This window comes from Pinus tabuliformis, chromosome 5_2, assembly GCF_031772625.1.
Source record: "Pinus tabuliformis cultivar Carrire ecotype Pingquan chromosome 5_2, CPIR1, whole genome shotgun sequence".
NCBI lineage: Eukaryota > Viridiplantae > Streptophyta > Pinopsida > Pinales > Pinaceae > Pinus > Pinus tabuliformis.
In genome coordinates, this window is record NC_142306.1 from 530,168,192 (window position 1) to 530,187,312 (window position 19,121).

The 19,121-nt window shown below is 38.2% G+C and overlaps 1 protein-coding gene across 1 annotated transcript; it reads left to right on the forward strand.

Moving 5' to 3' along the window:
* The first annotated feature begins 16,164 nt into the window (after window positions 1–16,164).
* On the forward strand, window positions 16,165–18,839 carry LOC149160062 (putative methylesterase 13, chloroplastic). The gene is made up of 5 exons (XM_089433634.1): window positions 16,165–16,571; window positions 16,699–16,929; window positions 17,834–17,977; window positions 18,096–18,221; window positions 18,405–18,839. Exons 1-5 carry the CDS (start codon window positions 16,497–16,499, stop codon window positions 18,672–18,674), a joined length of 846 nt encoding a protein of 281 aa, XP_089289760.1. The 5' UTR covers window positions 16,165–16,496; the 3' UTR covers window positions 18,675–18,839.
* Window positions 18,840–19,121: the final 282 nt, after the last annotated feature.

Here is a 19,121-nt window from a genome sequence, read left to right on the forward strand (position 1 = left end):
CCTTACTTTTCCTTCTGCAAATTAGGCAAATGAAGTGTTAAAGTAGAATTCATGACTGTCATGCTCTGCTTTTAAGTTTGCTTGATATCAATGTTTTCAACTGTTTAAGGGGAATTCAAGGTTATTGCTTGCTCTCCTTAACTCCTCACCAGTCATTCTCATCCATCCATCTCTATCAAACGCATCAATATTGTTTCCTACCTCGCCCCAAAGAACTCCCTGCGAAAACTGTGTCCAATCCCCGCACCTGAAATTGCCATTCCCCAATTTTCCACCAAAAATTTAAAAATCCCAAATTTAAACCTCTTGATCAGTTTACTAGCCTAAAATCAGTGTTTTCCTATTGGTCATCTCGCCCATTGAAGATCTTTACTGAGATAGACCGGAGAGAGCCCTCTCCTACCCCGTAGGGCTAGCTACGAGGCTAAGTGGTTTGATGTTGCCTTGAAGTTTACCTTTCTCAGCCTGAGGTGAAATTTCAAGCGCTAACAGAAGGTACCGGCAAAGGAGTATGCAACCCAAGCTTCCTATTGCTAGGCTTGCTTGTAGCACATAATGAACAACCTCTTATGAACCTTGAAACAGAATCTACCATGCAAGGCCAATAGCAATACCTCTGTAGATGTGCAACTGTTTTGCTCACACCAAAATGGCCAGCAATAAGAGAAGAATGAGCTTCTCTTATGACATTTATCCTCTCCCCCTGTGGTATACACAACTTTCCCAAATGAAACAACAAATTGTTATGCATGTGATAGTCATTTTCCTCTACATGATTCCCTTTACTCAAGTTAGCATACACATCTTTAAAGTCATCATCAGATGCATATTGTTCTATGTAACTATCATGTACAATGGAAGCATTCTTAAGTAAAGTAACAACACCAATAATAGGCCTTGAAAGCATATCAGCAACCTTATTCAAAGTACCTTTCTTATACCTTATTACCAAATGGAACTGTTGCAAGAAGCCCATCCATCTGAAGTGTCGTGACTGTTGTAACTTGCTTTGTGATTGCAAGTACTGTAAGGGCTGATGGTCAGTATGTATAAGAGTTTCTTTGCCCATCAAGTAGTGTTTCCACTTTTTGACGCTTTGTACCAACGCATACAACTCCTTATCATATGTAGGATAATTTACAACAACACCATTAAAAGTTTCAGAATGAAAAGCAATAGGCTTACCATGCTGTAGAAGAACTGCACCCATAGCATAATCACTAGCATAAGTTTGTATCTCAAATGGTTGTCTCAAATCTGGTAATGCAAGGACTGGAGCTGAACTAATCTTCTCTTTCAAAGATTCGAAAGCTTTTTGCTGCTTGCCTCCCCATTGGAAAGCATGCTTCACACTTGTCACTGCATGCATAGGAGCTGCTATAGAAGAGAAGTTAGAGATAAACTTCCTCCAATATTGAGCTGCACCCAAAAAACTTCTTACCTCTGTTATGGATTTGGGAGTAGGCCACTTCACAATAGCCTCAATCTTAGCAGGATCAATTCTCAAAGCACCTCCTCCTACTATGTGTCCCAAATAAACCAAAGAAGTCTTTCCAAATTCACACTTTGACATTTTAAGAAATAACTAATTCTTCTTCAAAACATCAAGTACTTTTCTAACATGCATAACATGATCTTCTCTAGACTTTCTGAAAATTAAGATGTCATCTAAGTAGACAATAACGAAATCATCAAGAAAAGGACGCAAGACATCATCCATTACCCACATGAAAGTTGCAGGTGCATTGCACAAACCAAACGACATCACAAGCCACTCAAAGAGTCCTTTTTTGGTTTTAAAGGTTGTCTTCCAAATGTCACTTTCTTCAATTCTTACTTGATGATATCCACTGCGCAAGTCTAGCTTAGTGAAATATCGAGCATCTTTCAGCTGGTCTAGCAAATCATTTATCCTTGGGAGTGGGTAACGATTCTTTACCGTTATCTTGTTCAAGGCCCTGAAATCAACACACATACGCCAAGTGCCATCTTTCTTTGGAATCAATACAATCAGTGACCCACATGGTGAAGTACTTGGCCTTATGAAACCCTTGTCCAACAAGTCCTTGATTTGCTTCTTTATTTCAGCATTCTCCATAATAGACATGCGGTACATGCCTATGTTTGGAAGAGGACAATCTGGATGCAAATGGATTTCATGTTGAATCTCCCTCTTAGGAGGCAAACCTGTTGGCTCCTGAAACATCTCATGATATGCATCAACTACATCATACAGATCTGATTTAAGTTCTGGATCACAATTGTCAAATGACTCATGATTCACATCAACCTTGGGCTTAATCATAAGAAGAAAAAAATTCTTACTTGAATTGACCAGCCTCTTTACCTGTCCTGCATTCACCATCGCTATATTTGTCTTCTTGCGATGAGCTCTAACAATGAACTCCTTGCCATATTTGAACAGATGATATTTGTTTTCATGGTGATGAAAGATAGCTTTCCTGTCAAGCAAGTAAGGACTTCCCAAAACAATTCCTGCTATATCAAAAGGTACCACATCAAGTTCAACTGTGTCAATAAAATGTGCAGTAATTGCAAAGCGCAATGTGCACTTTCTTGAAACTTGTAAATTTGCATCCTTGCAAATCCATCCAAGTGGATATGGCTTCGGATGTGGAACGGTCTCAAGTTTAAGCTGCTTGACCAAGTCCTCTGATATAAGGTTTGCTTGTGACCCACTATCAAAAAGTGTGTCAATTTTAGTATTTTTTGAAATCACCCTCACATGAAACAGTTCAATTCTTTCTTCCTCATTAGGAGCTTGTACATGGCAGTTTGAGGTACTAGTGCTGGCTTGAGTTTCAACTTCTTTTCCCTTCAAGTTTTTCAAACCCATGGCTGCAATTTTGGTTTCATCACTTGAATCTTCCCCTAAATCTTGTGGTGTAGATGTAGTAGCAGCAATTTTCTGTTTCCCTTTGGATTTGTTAGATTGAGGTCTTTTTTCAGGATATAATTTCCAACAGTTTTTCTCCTCATGACCTAGTTTAGAACAGTGTTTACAGATCACTTTCTCACTCTCCTGTTTGACAGATGCATTCTTTTTACCCTTTCCCTTGGAGGTTTTCTCTTTGTTTTTCCCCTTGGGGGGCTTGTTTCTACCCTCTTCAAATGTGTTTTTTCCCCTTGCCTCTAAATGGGTAGCTTGGACACAAACCTCGTCCAGGCTAGTAGGGTTAAACATCAAGATGGTGTGTCTAAGGTAGCTATGCAAGCCACCAATGTATTTCAGCAAGGTTTCTTGGGTTTGCAAATCTACCCCTAACAAGAGAGCTCTTCTCCTAAATTCTTGGGTGTAGTCTTGGACACTCTGACCCTTAAGTTGTCTGAAATTTTGGCAATTCATAATGGCCTTCTGCATGTGAGCAAGAGGATAAAATTGTTTTTTAATGGCTAACAAAAATTCAGGCCATGTTAAGGTAACCTTACCAAATTTCTTGATCTCCTCTTTAGTCTTGGCCTCCCACCAGACCAATGCTGCTCCATCCATTCTCAAAGAAGCCAACTGAATCTTTGTGGCATCATCATGCATATTTTGGATCCTCAAGTAAAATTCCAACTGCCTAATCCAGTTGTCAAGCTTTTCTGCATTCACTTCACCATTAAACATAGGTAATTCGAATTTTACATCAAGCTTCAAAAAAGGACTTTTTCCAGAGGATCTATGCTTATGAACAGAAGAAGACGAGGATGAAGAGGAAGAAGGTGAAGATGGGGGTGGTGGATCACCATTTCCTCCATGTCCTTTCTTGGAATGATCATCATCCTTCTTACCTCCTGAAGAGCCCTCTCCTTCATGTGGATGTTTGGACCCTTCTCCAGCCAATTTCTCATTTCTTTCTTGGTACAATATCCTCACCATTTTAGTGAGGTCTAAGAAAGCCTTTCTGAAGACTCTTTCTTCTTCTCTTGGATCTGTCTCTATAGGAATTTCTCCTTCATGTTCAGACATCCTTGAAGCTTCTGCTGAGACTCTTGAGGGTGAAATTGAAGGTGGAGGTGATGGCTCTTTGGCCTTCCTTGACTGAGGATTCTCTCGTTCTCTAGTCAACTGTCCTTCCCCTCTTTTGAGTTTCAACCTGGTAAGCATCAATACTTTGCAAGACAGTTAGAAGATCTTTGCACAAAACCCTGAGCTCTGATACCAACTTGATCTGAATTTGAAACTACTTGAAATTTGTTTGCAAGGTATTCAATTCAGAATTAAACATGTTTAAAAGATTTCCATGTCTTGCAGAAAGAAAACACATGAAATTTTCAGCTGTTCATGACCCATTTAAGCATAGCAGAGTTATTTCCTTTTACTGTTTAACACATTAAAATGAATTTGATCTGCAAAATAAATCAACCACAAATGCAAAAGAAGTTGATAAAGCAGTTCACCCCCTCCAGGGCTACGTCTGCTGGGTCCAAAGCTCCCAACCGGGCTTGTCCTTGTTTTTATTAAATGCTAAAATTGAAAATATAGCTGAATAGAATCATCTACAGGAGAAATATATGGTAAAAATGGATTCAGAACACTTGAATCCTTCAGGATTGACTATTGGATCACCTCCAATGGATACCTGCAACCCTATACAGTCTTCACAAAACTGGGCCCTGGTGGCTCCTAGAACTTTCATGGCTCCAAAACCTCTACAAATGACCTCAGATGGCTGTAAAACCTGCACCAATGGCTTCAGAAGGTCGAAAATACCCAAAATCAAAAAGAAATTCGTCCAAAACCCACTTTCCTAGCCAAAGTTATGACCATTTAAAGTTTCTCCAGTTTTTTCCTAGAAAAACTCCAGCTAACTTTAGTTAACTCCAGATAGCTTCGCCAATTATGGCGGGTCCGCCAAATTTGGCGCTCCTGCCAAAATTCTGCCAACTTAACTACAGTTAAATTTAATGTTTGGTGGTTGCCTCGGATTTCGTGCCAGGCGGAATATTCCTTTTTTAATTTTTTTTTGAAAAATTAAAATTTCTAATGTTATGGACAAATTCTTCTTTTTGCCATAACTTCCTCATATGGTGATCATTTTTCAAACCGTTTGCGGCACCGGAATCGGGAAGACGATCACTTTCCAGTCATTCAACTTTGAACTAGTTCTAAGCACTTTAATTTTTGAGCATTTTACGACACTTAGGACATGAGCACCTGATCAGCCTTCGAATAAAGGGATATGAGGGGTTGTCACTATGTCAACTATGCTTCTAGGTGGATGAGTTAGCAGGGAAAATTTGCCTTACATGCCTCTTTCTATAACACATTTGGGAATTCCTCCAGTAAATCTTTAGATTTAGTCTACCCTGCTTGGGATATTTGAAAACTTTATTGGAATAATGTTCAGGATGAAAGTTCAAAAACCATGTTGTTTCACATGGCAGGCAATTGGCTTTAGGCTTTGCCCTTTTGAACTTGTGGAAATAACAAAATATTAGAGTTTTAATATGAAAAAAAGTACAAAATCAACATTAAAAGAGGTGATCCTTATCAACATCCTAAAGACTATTCTTGTGTCCTCTTGGACCATTGATAATTGACAAGTGGAGGAGTTTGAGGAACATATTTTAAAAAGCCTTGATTTTCATCCCTCTATGTCTAATCCCTACCCATCTAATCTACTATGTCATACTCATCCTATCGAAAATTCATATACACCACCCCCAAGCTCCTTCTTGAAATTGAGTTTCAATGGTGCCTCCAAGGGAAACCCTTGTGCGGTTGTCTACGAAGGGATTTTTAGTGATGATAAATCCAATCCTCTGCATATATACACATGTTCGTGTGGTGTGACCACAAACAATCTTGTAGAATTACTTTCTATTGAAAAAGGTTTACCAATTGCAGCTAGAGAAGGGTATCGCTTGATTCAGGTCCATGGAGATTCTCAGGTTTTCAAACAATGCATACATCAATTGTTAAATGGCCACTCCACACTTAAAGTGGTGCACAATTGGCATTTACAGGAAGTCATTTCAAATATTCAAGACTTATTATTAAAGTTTGATTATATTATCCCTTGACATATACCACGGGAAGGAAACAAAGTAGTGAATGCATTGGCAAATTGGGGCAGCCACAAATGAAACTTAGCCTTGGATGAACCTTGGTCGGTTGTGTCATTAATGGAGGACATCCAAGGAATTAAAAAGCGGGTGAAACAATATAGGTCCTCAGTGGAAGCTAACGTCCCCGATGGGGGTGTTATTAAGCGTCACAGTTTTGACAGGAGGCATGATTAACATTCCAAACATGGGAACAGAGAAAGGGTTGGTGACCTTTGGAACAAGAGCCATACTCTCCACTTGTCACCTCTTGGTTCTTGTGTGGCACTTTTACTGTTCACAGACTTGATATCATCTACTCTGGTTTCGTTGTTTTAAAGGCATGTAGGTGGTCGCATATGTAATGGAGTATTCTATTCCCTTTTCCATCTGGTATCATCACTTAGAAATTGAGATGATTAGGCTTTCTCATGCCAGATTGGTTATAGGCGGAAGAGATCCTAACATATAGTGTATATTTCTCATTCATGAGCTTACGATTTATGCGAAGTTTGTGGTTTTTAAAAAGTGTTCCAGGTCATACGCTTGTCCTTATGTGGACCTCGAACACTTTGGTATTCTCTTTCAAACGATGAGTCCTCTCATGTCCATGCCCCTTTATAAATGCATGGGAAACTTCTCAGGGTGGAGACATAGCTATGCTATCTGTGCTAGGGAAGAGGGTTTCAAATTGTCATGTTTCTCTTGAATGCTATTGTTGGTTTCCCCAGGATATGTGGGCGGTTTGTTTCCTTACTATTATCTTCCCTATTGTCATTTTTGTTCACTATTTAAGCAACTAGCTTTCTAGTACCTTTCATATAGCTTCATGAGTTTATGCAGGGGTCAATATTTTTTGTCCTCTTTCTCCATAATACAAGGATTGGTCCATCCTTTGAACTGGTGGCAGTTCTACCCACTTTGTCACTTCAAGGTTTTGATTTTGCGGGCATTTCTTTCAATTGACTAGTGTTGGTTTGCAGAATTTGGTACCCAGGTACCTTCTCCATTTGGTTTTGATGGTGTTAATTGTCTGTTTAGTCTCATAGTATACTTAAGGTCTCTGATATTCCTTTGTATATATCTTTCAAAATTTGGGATATATTAGGAGTTAGGGTTGGTATGCCTGTTGAAACCTTGTGGAATTTCTTTACACCTGACCCCTCGACCGAATGCACTTTCCTTTATTTGTTCCTTTACAGATGATGCCCTTCTTGTTGAGTCGATTATTCTATACTTGAGAATCTAACTCCCAAAGTTCTCACCTCTGTTTTCTATCTATTTTGTATCGGTCATTTCCCTTTGTAATTATGGATCCTAGGTAGAGAAAGTTGAGTTGTCGAGGTGGTGGAACTGGTTCATCTTCCTCTTGTCAGCTTTTGTTTGGATGGGATTCAGTGGCGAACTACTTCAACTCAAGCCTAATAGAAGTGGGGAAGGAGATTCTCCTCCTAGAGTCAAAGGAGTTTGGTGATTAGATATATTTCTTTGATTATGAAATTGAAGGTAATTGCCTCGAGTGGGTTCTTGATTCGGGGAAATTCAGGAAGCATAGGCTCCACTTCCTTCATTCGCTCACAGTGCACCAACAAATGCAAGCATTTCTCTAGTGAATGGTTATTTGTGAAAAGCATGTAGACAACTACAAATTGTTTTCAAGACAAGAGGATATCAGGCGAATTATTCAAAATATTCACTACAACATGGATGACATCATAACTAGACTAGCAAGGGTGGAGAAATTTGTGGTCTTGAATTCAAAAAATGAGACTAAGGAGCCTAATGAAGCACCAACAGTCATTACCACTCTCCCACTCAATGTCTCCTCTCGCACTGGCAATTCTCCACATAAAAAAGCCTCTCCCCTTTCTCCAGTTATTATCTCTGATTAATGGTCTTTGAAGTCTTATGCACTTGTATCTACAGTTGGGAATTTGACGGCTTTTGCACTAGTCTTTATAGTTGGTTTCCAGCATGTCACTCTGGAACACAGTTGGATTTTACTTCGTACTCTTCATAACACTCTAGATGTAGTTAGAACACAGTTGGATTTTCTTTGCTTTAGATTTTGTATAAACCTTCATTTTTTGCTTTCTGTAGGATGTTATAGCACTTGTAATATTGCTTTAGAATAGTCGTCTTAATATATTTTTCCCTAGTTTTTGAAAATGTTAAAGGGCACCAGTGGAAAAGTATAACAAGTATAGTTAGGTCTCCCTGATTCTGTGACAGTCGAAGCCTTTTATCTTAATTTTTATCTGTTAGAAATGGTGCTATTTTGGATACCCTTGGTTGAGGTAATGGCCTCCCAAGGTGGTTTTTTGTAACATGGAGCATGAACTACTATCAATGTAACATCTTTTATTAGTAATGGAAATCAATTGATGAAGCTTACAAAAAAAATGTTGCTTGAATAGGTCAAGCTTTCCTTGCTTGTCCCTACACTCCATGCACGTCTTTAGTAGAGATCACTATTTATCTCAATTTTTAAAACTCATTATTTTCTTTTTAAATAAATTATGGCATGCATTTATCAAATTTTCTCCATTCTATATACAAATTATTAATAATAGATTATTATATATTTAAATTTTTAAGATATCATTTTTTTATTTTATTGCACTAAATTTTATTGTGCTCTAGTTTTTTTTAATGAATTTAGCTAATATACGACATAGATTCCCCTCTTGTATGAGGAGGGAAAGTTAGAGCATATCGAGTTAACAATAAAATTTGGAAGATCAGGCACAGTAATGATTACTTGGAATTGATTCAGAAATGGGAAGCACTTGATATTTTTACAACATAATAATACATAATGGGGAAAATTGATCAAATTAGCATGATTAGAAAAGTGGGAAACATTCTAGGATCACATAATGTTATTGCAAACTTTATGTGTTGGAAAAATTACTTCTACGAGGACGACTATCATGGCAACATGGATAGACGATGAATTGACAAAGGAAACTCTATGGAAGATTAGTGAAGTTCCAACCACTGAAGAGTTTCTATATGTGGAATTGTAAGTTGAGTGTATCTTAGGAGATAAGAGTCAAGTTGACAATAGGTTCTTCATGTTAATTTTCTAACTAGTTTCCTTTATGTTGTCACCCTAATCATCAACCCAACCTGTATTCAATTTCTATAGTTATAGAAATGCACATAGATTCCTTTGTCTTCTTAAACATAATAATAACACATAGCTAATCATATGCTTCATTTTAGGTTTTGCTTGTGTTGTATGGTGGAGGCTCAATTGGGCATTACAAAGTGTGCAATCAAAGCCATAATATGGTAGGATCCCCATTGTAATATCATCTCATTACGATATTTGTGGGATCTTGTTTGTTCCTCAATGAAGTGCTAAATAATGGGGCATTCTTTCCATATTAGGAAATATTTGGGTGTATGATGATTGCATTTAAATCATACCTACAATTTTTAAGAGGCCTATTTGGGTATTCATAGGGAATAAAACGAGAGTCCAAATAATAATTTGTTTGGATACATAGAAGGAACTGAAAGGGAGAGACATTTGTAGCATTAGAGGCCTATTTGAGCATTGTAAAACTTGTATTCAAAGCTCAATATGTTACTAGAAGTATGTAACACTCTAAGAGATGAACATAATAATGGATCATTGCTTGGGCTTTGGTTGGAAGACTAGCACTAAGGATCCCATTGTCATCTATTGTAGTGGATGCAACACCCTCCAAAATTTTGGCCTACATTTAAATTTCGGAGCCTACCATGGATCCTGTGATCGATCGTTCCTTAGTCACTTATTAGTAAGCTGATGATCTCAAGCTCCCCTCTTCGATCTTAAGAGTCGTGCACGCTTTTATCTTTATATAGTATGTGTCATCTTAGGCATGGGGATCATCACTTGTCATGCAAAGGGAAGTTTGTTTTTTTTCAAGGGGAAATATTTGTGATAATGGGTTGTCCTCACCACATAGACATGTTTCGCACTCATCTCGCGCACTCTTGCACAAGTGTTTCCTTTATCCTCTCAAATTATATCATCAAAGCTGCACTTGTCGTAAGCTGTCGCAAAGGTTGTTGCATTAAGAGAAGCATGTTTTTATATGTTCTGGATGGTCTATGTTGTGTCACTAAGTGTTCAAGTGTGTGATCATAGTCAAGTTCTATCACTCTTCACATCGGTTCCACCAATCCCACACTTAACTAAATTATGGAGTTTCCCTAGCGACCTAGCCTCATCTAGCTTTCTTGAATTGTGCACTTCGCATATGAAAGCCTCAAGATTTTTCCCTTACTTGCTGGAACTGCACAATGTGCAGAAAACCTAGCCTCCCTTGGCATCCAAAACTGTGCAATGGTTTCCTCCAGTGTCCTTCCCTCAGCTGGAACCCATTGTCTCCAAAAACTACGTAGTTTTGTCCCTCGAGCATCTCAGCTGCCAAGTCTTCTTTGCATCCTAAAACTACACATATGTGTCCTCACAGGGCCTTATCCTACAGTAGTCGCTGCTCACTTAAACTACACAATTGTGTCTCTCAATGGCCACGAAGACAAATGACATGCTAGATGACTCTCAAGGAGTTGAGGAGAAAGAGAACGAGACCAAGGAACCCAAGATATGATAGAAGATCAAGACCGCATGAAGACTCCATCTGATGCATAACCCTTTAAAGGGTAGGTATGGAAAACAAAACATATCTTTTGAAATACACCTCTTAGTGTAGCATGAAGGACCACTTATCATTTTTATATCATCATGTCTTCAATGACATGCATGGTTGCAAGCACTGCCAATCATTCCATGTGTTTCCTCTAAGTGTCTTGCTCCCTTTTGTTTGTTGGGTCAATTGTCATCTTTTGTCATGTTTGGTTGTTACGTCATGTTTGCGAGCCTTTCTAGTGACCTCAAAGGTTGGTCTTTGTGTATACAAGTTGTCCTAGCCATGTAAACATTTGCCGCATTCATACACAAATTTTTAAGCCTTGTCGCACAAGTGTCGTCACGGTCATCCTAAGGTCTATCTCAAGTGTCACATTTGTATCTTTTAGTTCTAGATTGTCTCACAAAGGGTAATTATTTGTCTTGTTGTCCCGATGGTCTATGTTGTCATGTCGTCGAAGTATGCTAAGTGAGTGATCACAATGTCAAGTTCCTGACGAGTCCACTTGCCTCCCACACTTATCCATTTTCATGAAAATCTTTCCGACTGGACAACTCTCTCTCAACGGACCCCGACTGAGCTGCACACTGCGTAGTCTCAGCCCTCAGTGATGTTGCTCTGCTACCTAGAACTGCACAATGCACAGAGACTTACCCCCAAGGAAGTTGCACTACGCAATCCCAAATTTGAGCAGCCTGCCTTCCCTGCCTTCCTTCCCATAATTGTGCAGAAGTTGCCTCAAGCCTAACCTGAATTGCGCATTTCAAAAAATCAGTCATCAAGCCTCCTCCCTACCTATTGGAACCCCACAATGCACAAAGAACCCGACCTACTTTTCCTCCCAAAACTGCGTAGAAGTGTCCCCCAGTTTCCTCCCTCAACCGAGACTCACTGATCTCCAGAACTCCACAGAAATGTCCTCCCATGCCCCTCTATTGCCCAGTCCTACCTTGCCTCTGAGAACTGTGCAGACCTACCTCCTAGGGTCCCATCTTGCAGCAACCACTGACTATCCCAACTATGCAATCCTGTCTCCCAGTGGCCTCTGCACAATTTTTCCCAGTAGTGAAGACTATGCTAAGAAGATCCTCAGCCAAGCCTGAATTGTGCTCTATGTAATCTCAGTAACCAATCTCCCTCTCTGTCACCTGAAACTACGCGATGCCCAGTTACTGAGCCTTCTTTCCCAGCCTGTCACCCGTCCTGGGCTTAATCCATGGATAACAGTGCATAATCTTAGAATAGGGAGTTTTTGGATTTGATTTCGTCCCGTCATGAGTGAATTGTAGGAACATGTACACTATTAAATCATGGTGAGATGATGAAGAAGGAGAAGGAGGAGAGAAAATGCTAGAAGACTCACTTACAATTGGACGGACAAAGAAGCTTATCATACACAAGAAAAGGGAACACATGCATGCAACCACCTCTCAAGACCAAAGATTGTTGGTGACCCCACATCATCAAGCTATGTGGAGGAGAAGAGAAAGCACATCCATCACTCAGCAACAACAACTTGACATTGCCACCTCAACAAGCTAGTCCATGTCAGCAGTGTCATGTCAAGTCGTGTCATGAGTTGTCAAAGGGCACATCACTATTATGAGCCATGTCTATTGTAAATCGAATGTAATGTAAAGTGGAAGTCCAATGGACACACATGAATATGAAGAGTCATGTCAGTTGAAAAGTCATAGAAAGCTGAACAGTCATGAGGGTAGTCAAAGAATCACAAGGGTCAAGCATCACCCTTGGTTATATATACCCCCTCATTGTACAATCAAAGGACTTTTCACCTTGACTCCTCCCACGAAGAATAGAGAGTTTTCAGTCATTTATTTGAGGAGCGAGGAGTGGCTCCAAGTCCCACTACTGGGGCTAGTGATGTATGATGTACATATGTGTCTTGGAACTTTTTCTTAATACATAATCATGTTAATGCTAGCATGCTTTTATGTGCCATGTCTTGTGGATGTTTGTAAGACTATTCTTTTGACATTTGTAATTCATGTTTGTTTCACATGTACTAAGATAGTAGAACTATTTTGGTTGTTTTAGTACTTACCTTGTTGGGAATGTGATGTATTGGTTATCACTGTTGTCTCATCCTTGTGGAATACTCTGCAGGATACTAGACAAACCTTCCTTTCTTACTGGTTATAACGACCATCACATTCGTTGTGGACAACTCCGCTGGATGGTGGACGAGTCTTCCCTTGTACTTTGGTTTTAACGGTTTCCACATCCGCTGTGGACTATTCTGTTGGATGCTGGATGGACCTTCCTGGTTTGCGTGTGTCTCTTCCTGGGTGGTACTATTACCTCTCTCTTAGAGGCTCACTTTTCTCCCTCCTTTTGCAGTAAGAGAACCTTGACACAATTACTTTATGTACTCACCAAGCACACTTATCTTGTTGTTTGAAGACACCAGTGTAACACTCTCATGTGCTGACAGCTAGAGCCAGGGAAGATCTCTAAGTATATGGAAATCAAGCCTTTATACTGGATGGGACTCCTACACCAAACAGTGTGAGGTCTTGTTAGGACTTCAGATTGGGGAGATCCCCTTGGTTGATAGATTTCTAGCACCGTCAACATCATCTAATCCTACTTGAATAGGCTTCCGTCACATTAATTTTCCATACTTTTGTGAGATAAGGTTGCCCAATATCCCCCCTTAGACTGTAGTACCCACACTGATTTCTCAAGGTGCTATGACCAAAATGTCCACAACATCTTATCCAACTTCCATCTTGAGCATATTGGGTTAAAAATGTGATCTCCTATCTATTTTGGGTCCTCGAATCTATGTTTGGATATTGTAATATAGGTTAGAAGGAAATGGACAACTTGTGGTTTGTCTTTAGGGAAGCTTTTGGGGAAATTTAAATTGCCTTTGGACCTTGAGGGTGACAATGAGAAGCCCATTGCTTTCTATAGTGAATGAGCCTCAATTCGAAAATCTAAGATGGATGATGCACAACATTATTTGAATGTTAAAGCATAATTGTACCTTAGGTATGTGTTTCAATTTGATGGGGAAATTGGATAGAGTACTTACATTTTCCAAATTCAAGGTTTGAACAACATAACCTTATCAGAGTAGGAATAGAGTTTGGAAGGTCGAGTGGCTAGTCAAGGAAGAAAAAAGTCAGCACACACACACACACACACACACACACACACACTATATATATATATATATATATATATATATATATATAACCTTCTTCAAAATGGTTATGGATCGTTGGGGTTTAAACCTATAAGTGACTTGCACTACTAAAGCACTCCAATTTGTTATCAAATTATATCAGAGTTCCCTTTTCCTTGGTCTTTGGTTAGATTTTGAATTACAATGAAGTGGTAGATCGACAGTAATGAGAAGATAGTGGTTGAAATTAATAAGAAGTGGGTGGTGAGTCGATAATGAATTGAATGCAACCCATTTGTTGAATTGTTGGTGGCATCCATGTAGGATATATGATGCTAAAGGGAGGCCAGTTTTCAGTGAACAAGGACAGAGGTTTGCAAGATGGGAATCATGTTTATTTAATTTTAGCGGCAGATAGGAATTGGGTGATCTAAGTGCCCCATATTCCATGTCTAATTGAAGCACATAATGGGGAGTCACTTTATATGATGAGAAATTCAACTAAAAACATTGTTAGGACCATAACATTCCCATGCATTGTCCTACGTTAGTAGCTTGAGTGGTTAGGAGCACAATTTGTTCTCCCATCCACCTAGGTTCAGTTCCAAGGGACATGTTTGGCTCGTTGTGGTAAGGCTTGAAGAGTAAGTGATCCTTAGAATAGATCCCACTTCGGTGGGGTTGGGACATCTCGACTCTTGCTAAGTCAGAAGTTATTGGTAAGTTGGGCATGTGGGTTGTTGGATATACTCTTGGTGTTATAGTGACAATCAAAAGGCTTGATCTCAAGGCTTGCCTTGATTACTCCAATGAGTTACTGCTTCATGTGTGTGTGTGTGTATCTTTCTTATGCATTGGTCTGGGTTGAAACCAATACATATGTAAAAACTATGTTTCCTTTCTTTATTGCATTGAGTGCTCTACAACCTAGTATGAGAGATATTTTGTCATGAACAAACATAATATTATATTAAAAAATAAAAATAAAAAATATCTATATTCATGCATATGTATGTGACAACATCTTCAAAAATTAAACCAACCTAAATCCATCTTAAACCTAGATCTATTAAACATCGAGAGAGATCAAATTTTTTAATGTGTAATTTTTTTAATCAATTAATATGAAAGAATTAACATAAGACATGGAATCAACTTAAAAAAAGTTACACATAAGAAATTTGATCCCTTTTAGTTATTGATATATTTGAGTTTAAGGTGGACCTAGGTTGGTTATATGTGTGTGTGTCTGTGTGTTTCCTCCTTGGAGGTCACATTTTCAAAACCAAATGGGGGTAGATTTTGTACATGTTGATTGAATAATATTGGCCAGATGTGATGAAGTTTGAGGGGTAGGCATCCCCTTCGTATGAGACCCTCAAGTGATCATTGATGGGAGTGTCTCCAGACACCTTAGCCCTTGCCAAGTGAGCCAAGTGACAAGTTCTTGCTAGTATTGGCTTGCGGGTTGTTGATACTAGATTCATCCAATTTCTTACTAACTAAAAAGTTTATGGAGATGTACATAAGGCTTGTGGGTTGTTAAAACTAATTTCATCAAATTTCTTGCTAAATAAAAAGTTTATGGAGATATACATACTCTACTCCCTCTCGATTTAAACATGGAAAAAACAAATGTTTTTAACTATTAAATCCATTGAACAAGAATTTATGCATTAATATATGTATTTTCTTATATTTTCCATTATTTTTAAGATATTCTTTTTGGAAAATAAAAATCACAAAATTTAAAAGTAAATAATTAAAAAAAATAATTAAACATATACTTATTTATTAAAGGGTGAAATATTATTTTAATATAATAATTATAATTTATAGAATAATAAATGTTAATGATGGCCATCATAATATTTTGTTAAATATTATTATTATTATCTATCTATAAAAATAAATTAATTTAGATTTAGATTTAAATATTATTATTTTTATCTATAAAAGTAAATTGATTTTTGTTTTGATTTAGTTTATAAAAGTAAATTGATTTTTATTTTGATTTAGTTTTCAAAACATTAATAAATGATATTACATATATTATTTTATAATTTTTAAATATATTTAAAAATTATTAATTTTCTTGATATAAATTAATTCACTTTAATTTATAATTTAAAGTAAAAATTACTTATAAGCATGTCACTTCTGAATAGACCAGCACATTCGTCCCATGTCGTTTCAATGATGGAAAATTCATCATCGATATATGTAAAGACCAATCAAAATCAAACTTTCGAATAATAGGTAGAGTGTTCTCAATTTTCAACAGGACTCAGGGTCTGTGACTCTCTACCATTGGTGTTTTTCTGCTCTAGTTAACTGCATGTTTCGAATTTTGGTGAGTTGTAACCAATACACTGTCATATTTTTCATAGGTATTTTTTTAAATATCCAAATCAACTCCCACTTTGCTCGTACATCCTTCAATGATTCTCTGCAATACTCACATCCATCATCCATGTGACTAATTATTTTGAGATACTTAGGGTAAAGAGCTCTTGGCCCTCATCTCCTTTACCCGATATATCAAGGAATCTAATGCTCCCTTGTAGAGAACGTCAGCCTAATTCTCAGAGTTTTGCCTCTGAACAAGTTAGACACTGGAGTCTCTGTTCTGCTCCTCTGTTATGATGGTGCTGCAATGGAGTAGGACTGTTTGGTGCCTTGGTGTCATACTGCTCCTTATTTCTATTCATGTAAAGGTAATAGAATCCTAAAACTTCACCAACCTCTTCTGTCTGTTTTATTTCGGTTTCCAACTTGCAGGATTGTAATATTGCAACCTCAGAATGAGCTGATCTGAGTTTTGTTTTTATTCAAATGGATCAGGAGGGAGAAGGAAGACAACAGCACTTTGTGTTGATTCATGGACTTGGGCATGGAGCATGGTGTTGGTATAAGGTTGTAACTCTGCTTAAGCAGAAGGGTTACAAAGTGACTGCCCTGGATCTCACTTCCAATGGGATAAACAGGGCAGCCTCTACAGATCAAGTCAATTCAATTGCACACTATGCAGAGCCACTGCTAGATTATATCAGCAACCTCGGCAATGATGAGAAGGTACTTGGACTCTCTGGAATCTAACCTGTCATTTTAAGGTTTGAGAACAGTGAATCTAAACCCAAAGTGAAGACAGGACTGTGAATGTCCAAGCGAGTTATGCATATTAGAAGTTTTCAGGATGCTTCTCTTTATTGTTCCTTTGCAATCTTTACTATAATAGATGTGGCCTTCAAAAAGTAGGCAACAAAGGTCAAGCATTTTAAGCCATTTTTGGACTTTATTTCACTTTTTAAGTTGAGAAAGATGAGGGTTCAAACTTAGTCCACTTTAATTGAGTACCCATGTTGGCTTGGGAAGTTTCAGAATGGTCTCTGAAGATGTTCCCATTACATTGTTTTCATATTTGGAAAACAAAATATGCTCAACCTTTTGTTATGTGATAGATGGACTTTTAGTTGATTAGCACAGGGGGGCTGCTACTAAGGAGGCTAATTGAAGAATGCCATTTTACTAGGACAAATGACCCGCGCAGACCTGCCAAGTCACAGAGAGAATGTGGGCAATTAAAAAGTGAGGGAGTTGGCCTTTGAGGCCTGGCTCAGACCAGCTCAAGAGTTCAAAACCAAATATTGAATAGTATTCTGATGTTCACTGGTTGCACAGAGGTATTACTGGGTTAAAATAACCAACCCTTCAAGGTCAGGTGAGACCTTAAGACCTTTGCAGACCTGGACTTGGGCTAAAAGGGTAGGTACTTTTTAGAAGCGTGGTATAGATGACCTTAGATAAGGCCGTTCAGACCTGGTTCATTAGGTTGTAAGAATAGTTGAAACCTTCTATTATCCATAAACTGGCTTTTGGAGAGCACTGGTCTTTATCATGGGTTTTTAAAGCTCTCTTATTCTTGATTTTATCATGGCCTTTCAAGGGCACTGAAGTCATTGGAAAAAATGTGTGGCAGGTGATTCTTGTAGGTCACAGCTTGGCTGGATGCCCATTATCATATGCGATGGAGACGTATTCAACCAAGATCTCTAAGGCAATCTTCGTATCTGCATTTATGCCTAGCAACAATCAGAGCTTCCTCAGCTCTGTGAACCTAAAGGTGTGTTGCAGACTTTCTTTCTTTTAATCCTGAAATTCATGCAGACTACTTTAGGTGCTCAGTCCCTTTGAACGGTGAATTGAATCGTTTTGGAATATGGATTTTTATGTGTGTGCAGACCTTCCCCAGGTTGGTGGAAAAAGTAGTAAAACTAAACATGAAAGCAGATTCGAAGTTACCCACATCTGCTTCACTGGTTCTTGACCATGTCAAACCCTATCTCTACAACGAGAGCCCTGATGAGGTATTTAACTCTTGAATTTCTCTTCATTGGATTCTAGCGCAGTTCTGTGATGTGGGTATGTGTGAGAACATAAATTCCAATATGCCCACGGTGTGTTTGTTTTTACGACCATATAAGCTCCTCTTCCCTCTGTTTTCAGCTCATGAATGAACTGTTTCTGCCCTGTGTTACTTGCTAGGACAGGACGTGAACCTTGCACAGTCTCTTCTAACTCCGACGCCATTTTCAGTCTCGGTGGAGCTCCTGAAGCTATCCAAGGAGAGGTATGGGAGTATCAGAAGATTTTACATCATGTTAATGAAGGACAGGTTATTCCCTCCAAAGTACCAGGAATACTCCATGGCACAGAATCCTCCTGAGAAGATATTCAAAATGCATGCCAGCGATCATTCTCCCTTCTTCTCACAGCCTCAACATTTCTGCAATCTGCTCCTCCATATTGCAACTCTATGACGATACTCCGATAGATGTGCTCTGGTTTATTATCATCTTGTTTCTCTGTTTACTTACTATTATCTTGTATTTCTTGTTTACTCTTTGTATAGAGTAAGCTTCTTGTGGAATTTTGTGTTTGTAGTTTTTTTATTAATTTTGAAATTGTGCGAGTATATTTATAAATTTAGAATAATGGTTGCACTTATAAATAGCAGTTGTTATATTAAATGTAATAAATTTTTTTAATATTGATATGTAAATAGATGAACCATTTTACTACATGTTTAAAGTTTAAAAAAATGTCCAATATCCTAGAGATTGAATTCCAAATTGAATCTAAACTCACGTTATCATCAAAATTAAGGATGACTTTATCATTGTTAAAGCAGCAAAATAAGTCATAGAACCAATCATGTTAAATGTTCTTAAAAATAAACAAAAACTAAGGCTTGAATTGGGGTAGAA

Bases quoted from the DNA above. Each gene is read 5' to 3' on its own strand.
- LOC149160062 (XM_089433634.1), top strand. From the start codon at position 16,497: ATGATGGTGCTGCAATGGAGTAGGACTGTTTGGTGCCTTGGTGTCATA. The intron at 17,978-18,095 runs GTGTGTTGCAGA...ATGTGTGTGCAG, and splicing joins TCAGCTCTGTGAACCTAAAG to ACCTTCCCCAGGTTGGTGGA. The intron at 18,222-18,404 runs GTATTTAACTCT...TTGCTAGGACAG, and splicing joins ACAACGAGAGCCCTGATGAG to GACGTGAACCTTGCACAGTC.